Source organism: Sesamum indicum, linkage group LG3 (assembly GCF_026168435.1).
Source record: "Sesamum indicum cultivar Baizhima isolate 11 linkage group LG3, ASM2616843v1, whole genome shotgun sequence".
Classification (NCBI taxonomy): Eukaryota; Viridiplantae; Streptophyta; class Magnoliopsida; order Lamiales; family Pedaliaceae; genus Sesamum; species Sesamum indicum.
In genome coordinates, this window is record NC_142659.1 from 15475041 (window position 1) to 15487904 (window position 12864).

General features: G+C 35.8%; 3 protein-coding genes across 3 annotated transcripts; 2 read left to right on the plus strand and 1 right to left on the minus strand.

Moving 5' to 3' along the window:
• Positions 1–20: 20 nt before the first annotated feature.
• LOC105157628 (mitochondrial arginine transporter BAC2) lies at positions 21–1832 on the plus strand. The gene is made up of 2 exons (XM_011074047.3): positions 21–373; positions 627–1832. The coding sequence occupies exons 1-2, from the start codon at positions 140–142 to the stop codon at positions 1350–1352; spliced, it is 960 nt and encodes a 319-aa protein (XP_011072349.1). The 5' UTR covers positions 21–139; the 3' UTR covers positions 1353–1832.
• A 2105-nt stretch (positions 1833–3937) lies between these two features.
• On the plus strand, positions 3938–9405 carry LOC105157629 (kinesin-like protein KIN-13B). Its single transcript, XM_011074048.3, has 12 exons — positions 3938–4336; positions 4453–4668; positions 5304–5498; positions 5792–5893; positions 6456–6533; positions 6637–6718; positions 7349–7508; positions 7575–7877; positions 8026–8244; positions 8337–8688; positions 8774–8839; positions 8942–9405. The coding sequence occupies exons 1-12, from the start codon at positions 4181–4183 to the stop codon at positions 9116–9118; spliced, it is 2106 nt and encodes a 701-aa protein (XP_011072350.2). The 5' UTR covers positions 3938–4180; the 3' UTR covers positions 9119–9405.
• Positions 9406–11324: 1919 nt separating this feature from the next.
• LOC105157632 (uncharacterized) lies at positions 11325–12422 on the minus strand. The gene has a single exon (XM_011074051.3). The coding sequence runs from the start codon at positions 12135–12137 to the stop codon at positions 11466–11468; it is 672 nt and encodes a 223-aa protein (XP_011072353.1). The 5' UTR covers positions 12138–12422; the 3' UTR covers positions 11325–11465.
• Between the last annotated feature and the right edge of the window lie 442 nt (positions 12423–12864).

Here is a 12864-nt window from a genome sequence, read left to right on the forward strand (position 1 = left end):
TGTCTAAAATTTGAAGTTAAATTATCTCCTATCCAGGATAAGATTCTGCTGTTGCCTATGTAAAAGGAGAAGACAATTTTCTTACAATAAAATAGGAGGGCAGGCAGTTGTGGCTTTGTTAATGAGAGTGGGAGATTAAATGGATTTCGGGCCAGAGTTTCTTGCGAGCAGCTGGGGAAAGGAGTTTGTGGCCGGAGGTGTTGGTGGGACGGCCGGTGTTCTGGCTGGTCATCCCCTTGACACGTTGAGAATCAGGCAGCAGCACTCAACAAACGGAACTGCGTTCGGCATCCTCCGCAATGTCGTTGCTAGAGAGGGACCCTGTGCCCTCTACCGGGGCATGCTTGCTCCCTTGGCTTCCGTCTCGTTCCAGGTATCTTTTCTCCTGAATTTTCTTAACCTGTTTATAGCATAAGATCAAAGCAAATTCATCTCTATCAGGGAAACATGATTGTTTTCTAATCAGGTTCGTGTTCTTGAAACTATTCGAAACATATATCACTTCATGTGATGTTTCAAACAATAAGCCCCGTATAAAGAAATACACAAAACTGTTAATCGATTAAGATTGTGGTATTGATCTACCCATAGAAGTGACAATGAGTTACCTTTTTTGGTTCTTGCAGACTGCCATCACTTTCCAGAGCTATGCTACACTATCACAAGCATTTGACCCGAACATTAAAGCCGGTGATCCACCATCATACAAAGCGGTGGTTCTGGGAGGAATTGGCGCAGGAGCTTTACAAAGCTTGCTTATCAGCCCAGTTGAGCTTGTGAAAATCCGTCTCCAGTTGCAAAGGAAAACCAATGAGAAAATGAACCAATCAAGCAGCAATAGAGGTCCACTAGATGTCGCGAAAAGCATACTCAGAGCTGAAGGTTGGAGAGGAATATGCCGTGGACTTGGGATCACCATGCTTAGAGATTCACCAAGCCATGGTTTGTACTTCTGGACATACGAGTATATGAAAGAACAACTCCAGCCAGGATGCAGGAAAAATGGCCAGGAAACCTTCAGAACGATGCTCCTTGCAGGGGGACTGGCAGGAGTTACTAGCTGGATTTTCTGCTATCCCCTGGACGTGCTTAAAACAAGAATTCAGGCTCAATCACATTGTTTGCAGTCGAGATATTGTGGAATTGTCGACTGCTATAGAAAATGTGTTAGGAGCGAGGGATACAATGTGCTGTGGAGAGGTTTGGGCACAGCAGTTGCTAGGGCCTTCGTTGTCAATGGAGTTGTCTTTACAGCCTATGAGACAGCTCTGAGATGCATGTACAACAACAGCAAGAATCATGCAGCCGTTCAAACAGAAAATGCCGTGGACGTTGGAGCTTCCAAAGGCTGAACTCCATCATCTCAGCAAGATCTGCCAACGGCAATTCTTGCAAGCAAAACATGAAAAAAGCAAGAGTCCAGACCCAACACTAAGTACATTAAAGAGAAATACCTGAAGTTGATACCCTTTCTACAGACAAAAGAAATATCCAGACACAAAAATAGGCCATGCATGCACTCTTTGAAATTATACAATAGTCCAGACCCAACATTTAGATTTGTGGCGACTGTATATATTTATGACACGGAAAAGCATTATCAGTTTAGTTGAGCATTTTTTAGTGGTCATGGGCCATTTTATTTAACAATTCTTGCATGAAAACAAAGGTTAATTTGTTGGTACTTATGATCAAGAATTGAAGCAGCTGATTAATCTCAACTGAAAATTGGGTTTTTGATGACGATATATAACCTTGTTGTATGCAACTGCAAGCTGTAAATGATCCCCCATTTTGTGTGAGTTTATTTGTTACTTTAGAACTCTTGCACTACTTCCCCATAACCATCTTGTCCCCGTCTTCAACGTGCATATATAAAAGGGTAAATTATATTTTGTTATTTAAATTATGCTCGTTTTTATATTTTGATATTTTTTTTGTGTCAATTTGTCATCTCAACTTTGTGAAATACGCAGTTTATCATATATGATTTTTTTTGTTGATTTTCTGATGGAAAAATATCACATGATGTGCATATGGAAAAATATCACATCACATAACATTTAAATATCACATTTATACTGCTTGTGATGTTTTTTTTCACAAAAAAAATAGTGGAAAAAAGTTACAAATGACGAAGTGCAAAATTTCGTAAAGTTGAGATGGTAAGTCGACACAAAAAAAATTTAGATGTCAAAGTGTAAAACTTGTCATAGTTTGCATTAACTTTAAATATTAAATAATATAAATATACTTAAAAAATTTGTCTTTAGAGTATTTTCCTCTTTACAATTGATATTTTAAATAATATATAACATAATATAGAGATGTAATAGTCTACTACAATAAATATAGCATAAAATTACAAAAAATTTTAATAATAAATGTCAAGCCAAACCAAAAATACAAGTTTGAAAACATCAAAAAGCTAATAAGCGTCCAACACCAATGACTTAACACACTAATTATTCTAATTATCCAAATCATAAAAAGATTACCCATCGACATTGTCTAATTCAAATTACACAAAAAATTTTGAAGTCACGCAATACATTTTCTTTAATTGGGGCTGAACGATTTTTTAAAAAGATGATTTTTACTCCCCATTGGATTTTGCCTTTCATCCGACCCACTTTATGACTCGGTCAACAGTTCGAGCTATTCGACCTAACAGTTTGAGTTGAGTTTTAAAACACGGTCTAAAATTGATCATAATTTAAGTGAATTAATTAATTCAAAATCACTTTTGATAATTTAGTTTACAACAAATGTAAATAATGTTTGCATTTTTAAATTTTCGAAATAAATTTGATTGAAGCTCATATACGTACTATCGCCGTCCGCGTAGCTCGGCACTAAATGTGCTGCGCCCCGCCTACAGCCGACTAGGCTCGACCCAGCTCTGCTTTTGACGTGAGAGGTAATTGTAGCGCAGCGCCCATGTGCATCGATGCATGCACTCTCCTCCGGACCAATGTGGTCACCACTGCATTGGTGTGTAAGCCCCTCCACCAAGGGTTAAAACTTAAAACCCTTTGCTAAATGAATAATGATAATTGATTAATTTGATATTTGTTAAATTAATTATAATTATTATATATTGTTGTTAATTAATATTTATATATAAAATATAATTTAAAATCTATTTTGATTGATTTTTCAGTCGGTTAATCAAAAAATGAACACTCCTAATGTCATATGTGAATTACAAATTAGTGTATGAAAATATTATAAAACTATTCTAATAATATCGACCATCTTTCTACAAAGAGAGTTTGAAATATTTTTTGTCTTTACTATTTTTCTCGAAAATATTGTATTGCTATTTTAGCATAGCCAAATCGTTGCATCTTGAGAAATTGTTATCATTAAATGATAGTAAGCATATGTGTCATACAATTTTGTTATAAACATAAAAAGTTTAATTTTGAGGATGTATGTGTAATTTTTTATAAGTGTAAGGATGGTTTGTATAAGTGATGTTGACGTGTCTGGTGAATGTATGTATAATTTTTTTAAAAAAATATGAATAATTTATATAAAGAGATGGAGTGTGGAAATAATTATTCCTTTTATCTAATCAAAATTTAAGCTGAATTTTTAGATTTTAATTTTGAACCCCCAAAAGGAGCAAAGAACAGGCTAGAGGCAATAAACGACGTAACCCCACACGCGAAACGACATGCGGACACCATCCTCTAACCTTCCAATTCAAAATTAAGCGGGCCTACCTCCATCATCACGAATTCTCAGCCAATCAGACTTCTTACACGTGTTCAGTCACCATCACACGTGCCACTTCAAAATTCAAACTCCCCCTGCGTACGCCCCATTTTTTCCCTAATCAATATAATTCCCCTAATTAATTACCACTGTAAATAATTAAAAAAGTGAAAATCCGTCTATTCCCACCGATGTTCTCACTTCTTTTACTGCAGAGTTGAAGTGAAAGCGAAATCCCAGCCGTTGAAATTTCAAGCTTCTCTCCGACCAAGTCTTCCGTATTTCATCTCCATTAATAAATACTCTCTTTCTCTCTCTCTCTCTCTTGCGAATGTACATTGTGCATTGCGTTCTTGTGTAATCTTCAAGAGGACGCCGATTTTTGTAGAGGGGGAAAAGGGTTGGAACCTAGGGGGATCGAGGGTTTTTTATTTTTTTGTTTTTTTGTCGGGGAGAAATGAACACCGTCGGAAGGCAGAGATCGGGCGCACCGGCGGCGCACCATCAGCGGCAGTACTCGGACAATTTTCTGGAGACTTCGTCGAACGGCCGATGGCTGCAATCAGCTGGGCTGCAGCACCTACAGTCATCAAACAATGTTCCTCCAGTTCAGGTGCATTTCTTTAGTTCTCCATGTTATTGGAGATGAACTTATTTAGATCTGATACTGCAATCTAAAAGTCAGAATTTCGATTTCTTAAGAGTTGTTTCTTGATTTTGAAATGTTAGGATTTTGGGTACTATAATAGTGGGGGTCAGGGTTCTAGAATGTATAGGAGTCTGCAGGCGCAGAGGACTTACAGTGGAGGCAATGATTTGTTTGCTGAGCCATTGACCCCGCCGGGAAATTCACGGAGGAAGAATGGGGAGGAACAAGTATCACCGAATGAATATAGCCCGGGGCTTTTGGATCTGCATTCTTTTGATACCGAGCTACTTCCCGAGGTAAATATTTCTTATTTGAGTTGTGTTATTTTTCTCATTAGTTTATGGCAGAATCGTCTGTGTGGTTTAGTCACCGAGTTGTAAATTGTAATGGTGGGGGTATGTACGTCTGCACATTACGTACCTGGTGGTTCTTGTTGATTATAACGTGATCAAGTGACTTTTCTCTCTGGGTTTATAGTAAGCAGGAGTTCTATGTTGTTGATCGCATGTATCAAAAGGTTTTAGTTGACATTTTGTGGCTTACTGATAAGCCTCTGTATTTTCTTTGAATTATTTGAGTACTTTCGTTTTATCCAGTGAACGAGCATTTTCGTTTCTGTTTGTTGGAGGTGATGAGGGCCAGTTTGGTATGGCGTGCAATAGGATGAAAGAGAACCTTTATACTATGGTTTAGAGAAAATTGATTGGAGTTCCTGATCAATAAGCTAATCTCTCCGATTTTATATTAAACAGTCCAAATAGACTGATACATTATTGTTTACTTAGCCTTTTATGTTTCATTCATATTGGTTGGTCATCACATGTCGTGCGTTTGGTATGAATTCAGTTGAACAGATGATTCCCCATTTCTTGATGGATTTCTCCTTCTCATTCCTTTCTCTCCACTTATTGGGTGTGAATGCTGTGAACAGATGTCAGTTCCTGGTCTTTATGATGGCCCATCAATGAACCATTTTTCACGGGGAAGAAGTTTTGATGACTCTGACCCATACTTTGGAAACAATAAACAAGCTGGCAGATCCCGCGGCTTGCCTGAAAGTAATGTTCTGAAAAGCCTCGCAACTGAGAATGTGAAGGCCAGCAACGTTGCAAAGATCAAAGTAGTGGTATGTATGTTCCACACTGTTGAAGTTGGTCTGTTCCCAACTCGTCTGTCCCCTGGTTGACATTACACATAATTTTGATTAACTGTTCTGTAGCTCATACTCTTGCTGAATAACATTTATATTGATGTCGTTTAATTATTTCATAAGCTTATTTACTTGTATGCTGAAGGGAGTAGAAGTTCTTTTTTACCCAGCAATGTTGAATGTCTTGCATGCACTAGATTTATTGATTGAAGGTTATTATAGTGTTGTATTCATCATTTAATTTGATAATAATGAATAATATATTGCAGGTACGAAAGAGACCACTAAACAAAAAGGAATTATCAAAGAACGAGGAAGATATCATAGAAACTTATCCAAACTCTCTCGTGGTGCATGAGACAAAACTTAAGGTCTGAAGACGTCATTATTTCCTGCTTTTATTTTCCCCTGCACTTATAAGAATTGTATTTTATGGCAATTGTTCTCCTTGCTTGTTCCCATGTTATTAGAAGTTATTTGATGCTTTGGACTTTACAATACGACTAAAGCAGTTCACTAGTATTTTTTAATTTCCCCTTGCTGGTATACATTTTGAAGCTGTTCTCAGAAATTGACTTAAGTGTCTTTGCTATCTGCATTATATGAAAGATGTTTCCTGCCAGATATGTGCTTTTTTGTTGCATGATTCACCAACATTTTTTGCTATTTGGGCTGTTAGCTTTAGCTCATAGGTAGACTTTTTTAACTGGTGAATCTACTAATGTAATGTTTACATGAACAACGACCAAAGACGCTTTACTGGTTTTACTAATGTCTTTTGCTGACTTAATTGGATCCTGATATATATACTGTGTAATCAGTTTCATCCTCTGATGGTTGTATTCTCGTGTAACAAAATGAAATAGTCCAGAACGTTTATATTGAGTTGATTCAGCTTATTATGATGTGATTCTCTTGGGACTCATACTGCAGGTTGATCTCACAGAATACGTCGAGAAACATGAATTTGTTTTTGATGCAGTGTTGAATGAAGAAGTTTCAAATGATGAGGTAATTATGAGCATGAGCTAAACCTGATATTCAGGTCAATTGAGTTTTGTCTCGTGGTAATCTTGGTTTTTTGTTAATTGCGATCTATATCTCATTTCTCTAGGTTTATCGTGAAACTGTAGAGCCTATTGTTCCGATAATTTTCCAACGTACAAAAGCCACTTGCTTTGCTTATGGGCAAACAGGTAATGAGCTGCATGTCATCGTAACACAGAATTTTGCGATGAACTTGCTTCTTGTGGCTGATTGCGTTAAACATCTATACAGTGAAGTTATCTTGCACCCTTGAACCCATTCAGTTTCTACTTTCCTTCACGGAGTTAACGAATGTATTGCTTTTTTAACAAATTATTCTTTTGATTCTTCAGTATTTCTTGTTATACTCGCATTATTGGGGTTTGTCATGATATATGTCAAAGCAGCTTCAGTGGCTTCTCAAACAATGACCACGTACATTTCACCAATTTAGTTAAATTGATAAACTTCTTGCCTAATTGACCATCTTAACAATAATTCTATCAGTTCGTCTTATTTCTCGCTAGACTCAGTCTCATACCTCATTCTATCTTCAAATACCATGGATGATAGGATCTAATACAACTCCACAAATGAAAGAAGGGGAGTAATTTTTGCATTGCATCAGTCTGCTTGTCAGTAGATATTCACTTGCAGTTTGTTTAATATGTACATCTGATTGTTTACTTCCCTTATGTTTATTTATAAATAAGTTTCCATTGCCCTGATTTTTCTTATTTTCACTTTGTCTACCTCCCTGTCCTCTTCCTCTAATTTTCTCCACTTTGGAAACTTTTCAGGAAGTGGCAAAACTTATACCATGAAACCGCTTCCCCTCAAGGCAGTCAGGGATATCTTGAGGCTCATGCACCACACTTACAGGAACCAAGGCTTTCAGTTGTTTGTCAGCTTCTTTGAGATCTATGGAGGAAAACTTTTTGATCTTCTGAGTGATAGGAAGTAAGCTGTCTTACTATCACCATGTGTTATATGACTTAATGATTTTTCTAACTGCTGCTCTTGCAGAAAGCTATGCATGAGAGAGGATGGTAAGCAGCAAGTTTGTATTGTGGGCTTGCAAGAATACCGAGTATCAGATGTTGAGACGATTAAGGAACTCATTGAGAAAGGAAATGCAACAAGAAGTACGGGCACAACAGGTGCAAATGAGGAATCATCCCGATCTCATGCCATTCTGCAGCTTACCATCAAGAGGTCAGCTGATGGCAGCGAGTCCAAACCTGCTCGGGTTGTCGGCAAGCTCTCCTTCATAGACCTTGCTGGAAGTGAGCGTGGTGCAGATACCACTGATAATGATAAGCAGACCAGGTTGGTGTCTGACTAGGATCTGGTGGCTATGTGTAAGCTGTTTTTTGTTATTTGGGAGATTAAAATTAATGAATAATCATCTTAAGATATAGAAAATCTTAATCTGTTTTACCCTCTTAAGTTACTCAACAATTTTCTGAATACACAGAATGGAAGGAGCTGAGATCAATAAGAGTTTGCTTGCACTGAAGGAGTGTATTAGAGCACTTGACAATGATCAGGGTCACATTCCATTTAGAGGCAGTAAACTAACTGAAGTCTTGAGGGATTCTTTTGTTGGAAATTCCCGTACAGTGATGATATCATGCATTTCACCAAACTCCGGATCTTGTGAACATACGCTGAACACATTAAGATATGCCGACAGGTTAGTCTGATCTTTGGTGGGTAATTAATTTCTGGTTGACATATATTTTCTCCCATATGGAGTCTTACCTCTGCAGTACCACGCAATTCCAGAGTAAAGAGCCTGTCAAAAGGAAACAACTCCAAAAAGGATGTTTTATCTTCAACTTTAAATCTTAAGGAGTCAACGGCACAACCCTTGTCTTCAGCCCTACCACCATCATCAGCTTTTGAAGATGATATGGGTGATTCATGGCCTGAACAAACTGATAGGGAAGAAAATGATGAAGATTTCTATGAGGCAGAAAAACCATCATGGAAGAAGAACACAAAAGTTGAATCATACAGCTTCTCCAATATGGATGATAAAATGAAGAAAGGCAATGGGCAGGCAAAGTGGACGGAGCCCCCTAAGGTGGAAATTAAACATTCAAATTCAGATGACAATTTGAGTGCTTTATTGAAGGTAAAAATTGAAGATATAACTCTAGTATGAAATTAGTATAAACCCATTTTATGCAATGTTAAATCTATTTCTTTTCAACTCTTAGGAAGAGGAAGACCTTGTCAATGCTCATAGGAAGCAAGTGGAGGAAACAATGGATATTGTTCGAGAGGTTTGTTATAATAACTCTTTGTCTATACCATTAATCTCTTCTTTTTTCCTTTTCCTCCCTCCTTGATGGTGGTTTATACAACAAGTAAGCATGTTTTCGTAGGAGATGAATCTGCTGGTTGAGGCAGATCAACCAGGGAATCAGCTAGATGATTACATCTCAAGATTGAACTCAATTCTATCCCAGAAAGCAGCTGGTATCTTACAGCTACAAAACCGATTGGCTCATTTCCAAAAACGCTTGAAAGAGCATAACGTGCTCGTCTCTTCTGGTTATTAAGGGTACATTATATACACCCTCTTATAGTTTGTCATAATTATAAATACCACCCCGTTCAAAAAATTATCAATACTCCTGGAATTAACAGCCACCCAACCCAGGACCCTCCTCTATTAGTTGCTGGTTTTGTCAGAATTTTATTGTGGATTGTCAAATTGACCTTGGCATATATGGAAATTGAGTTTTAGTATTTTTTTTTATGCCATTTTTAGGACCAAATGCCCTTGTGGATTAAAATGTAATGATTTTACAGTCTTGTGGTATATAAATGTTGAGTTTGTACTTAATATATATGGCAAAAATGTTGAAAATTGCACTCTTGTTTTTAAATCTATAACATAATTTATGGCTGTTTACACATTCTTTGAAAGCAATTTCAAGCATGCAAGATGTAAATGCACACTAAAAAATTACAGATCAACAAAATCTGTTTGGATCATGATAAACATAAGAAAGTATAAATATTATTGGATCATAACAAAACCATACATCCCAATGATAAGTAATAGATTATAAGGCCATGAAATAACTCGAACCATCCAATCTGACATAAAGAAATTGTGAACACTAAAAAAGTGCAGAATTAAATATTATTTTAAAAAATTAAAAGATAAAAACATCAAATAATTTAAAAGACCACGAACATATTTAAACCTTATTAAATTATCAAATAAGTATGATTACTAGTCACCATTTAACACTCCTAAGAATTTGAATTGGAAAAAGAATATATATATATAATTGCATTTTAAAAATTGTAAAACAAAATAAATTATGCAATTTAATGGAGAAACAATAATATTAATATTTTCAATAAAAAACTATGAAAAATATCAATCTAATGTTTCTAAATCAAAGTGGGTTTTAACAAAAGATAACAAAATACATTTACAAAATTTGACAAGAGTTGAGTTCAATATTTTGGTATTCTAAATAATTAATTTTATGCCCAAATTTAAGGTGCACAATGGGGTGGGTTGCATCGGCCCAAGATCAACATACACTAGCGGAAAAAAAGCCCAAGACCCTAGTTAATGAACCGGCCGATTGAGGCCTGGACTAGACTTAAATGGTTCGAATGTACTTATTTTATTTTATTTCTTATAAAATTAAAGTTTTCATTTAAATTTATAATTGTATTATGAAATAAAATAAATAATAAATTAAATCATATAAAAAATTATAACTAGAAAAAAGTAATAGTTAAGACTATATAATGAACTTAAATAATAATTTGATGTACAAGCTTGGATGATAATAAATTCAAAAAGGACTTAAAATAAACTTTGAAAAAAATAAAACAAAGAGTATTAAAGAATTAAAGTATTAAAAGTTTAGAAATAGAACAATAAAAATAATAATTTTTAGAGTTTCAAAGTATAAAAAAATTACTAGAGTAGTCAATTTAAAATAATAAAATAAAATTTATATGTCATACATTATTTTTATAAAAAAAATGGCCTACCTAAATCGTTGCTAGAAAACAAAGTCTTCAAGAACAAATCACATTTGGAATTTTGAAGAAAATTAATTTATATAAAGAAAAGATAAAAAGTTTGTTGATTTTATGAAATGAGAATATGAGATGGAACTTATTATATGGAGAATTGTATTTATTGGAACCATCATTTGGTGGAGCATGAAAGCCTAAATAACGCAAAAGAGGGCATGTAAGGTTTCAAAAAAGTCTAGTCCAAATAAGCTGAATGGCAGATAGATGGGCAATTCATGAGGGAAGAAGATCTAGTAGTTGGGAAAACCACACCGACGGAACATCTCTAATTTTGAACACAATGAGGTTGATTTCTTCAACGGTTACCTTCTTGTGTTATTACAAATGAACGAATTACCCTCTTATTAAAAAATAATAGCAATTTACTTTTATATTTTTTTAAAATGAAGTAATTTACCTTCCTATTTTCTGTAATTGAAATACTGTACAATGCTAATGCCTTTTTGTGAACATGATTGCAGCCCGAAAGCTTACAAGTTACTCATTAGACTCCATCATGAGTTTTTTTGCTCTCATCAGTATCAAAATACAAAAATTAGTGTGTTAGAATAAAGTTTTTTAATAATTGGCCAAATTCTCTAGGAAAAGGTAATGTGTCATTCATAACGAAATGTTTCTTTAAAAATCCATATTCTAGCTTTGTAGTTTAATGCAACACATCCCTTTTGAGTTAACAGAAAAGGGAAAATGGCAGATTCATGAAAGTTTCATCAGATGCCTGTATTATTGGTGGAAGTGGTAAAATTCAGCAAACAACAAAGATACAGTGCAGAAGTTGGATTAGGGACTATATGGGTACAGATGATGAATTCATGAATGCATTAACTCAGCTGTCTACAGCTTTAAAGGGCCAAGACTTCTCATGGAACTATGAACACTGGCTGCAGAACCCAATTTCCTCATTGAGCTGCTCCTCGACGCCTGCGGGACATTGAATTCCGAATACATATCCATGAAAAATTTGTCCACTATTTCGAGGTAGGCGGGGCAGGTAAGCCGAGAGTAGAAATGGAGAACTTCCTCTACATCCATCACATGATCCATATCATTCACATCCATCATTTCCAATTCTTTCATCTTTTGAGCTAAAGCAACTGCAGCCAGTAAACTGGACTCCTCCTGTTTTCTCCCTGATGAGATTTTACCCTCTTTTAAGTGCTCTAGTTCACTGCAATCTCCAGCATTCTTGAAGCTTTTGCTGCATTGGTCATCTCCCTTTGTTTGTACTTCAGGTGAGAGATGTCTTTCTTTCTTCTTCACTGTCTCAGTAGAATTATCCCACTGCTGAGACAGACTTCTGCAGAAGTTGTCCACTCCATGCAACTTGGAATTCATTGTGCAATTGATGGGATTAGCACAAGGAGTTTTGGGCAGCTTTTGGTACCTTCCAAGAATGAAGGATTTGAGATTTGTGAAAGCTCTGTGGAAGAATTTCTTGGTCCTGTGAAGGGTTTCTTTGATAAGCATTTGTGGGCTTAGTTTTGTTCTGCTGGCTTTGCTCAACATCTTTGATTCCCTATCTTGCAGTGACAGAAAGCTCCAAATGTTTGGGGGTTGTTTGGCTATAGGGACTGGAAGTGTTCTATACAGCAAAGAAAGATAAAGACAACAACTGAGGTTTGTTTCTTTTGGCTACCTTGAGACAAATGGCAATGGGGAAGGGACAAACTTAAGAGGTTTGGCTCCACGCTCTTTCATTACTGTGCTGTCTCCTTTGAGATTGATTATCTGAAAAGATTATGAAAGCAACCAATATTTTTGGGAGACCTTAAATTAATAATACATGTCCAGCTCTTCTAACTTTTATGTACAAGAAATACGATTATTACAGGATTAGGTATTGATTCCCACCAATAATTATTTGACTTTCTGCTGTTTGATGTACTCTGTTGATTAGGTAGAATTTCCATACAATTATAATAGACGGCTGCATTTCAGAACTATATAACTTGGGTACCTAATCAGATTTTGTAAATTATAATTCTGCCCCCTATAATAAGGTATATTTCCAAAAAATTCAAGACGAAATAGAATTTAGTTTAATGTCGGGTTAGGCTTACGGTCCAACGAGTATGTGTGCAAAAGAACGCTTAGACTGACTCAGCCACTTTTAGACTAAACGGGACCAATGATTTATGAATTGAATTAATGGAGGAGCCATACTTCTTTTACAAGAATAAAGTAGAGGTAAACATAGTAATAAATGTCAATACAAGTACTTAACTGTAACTTT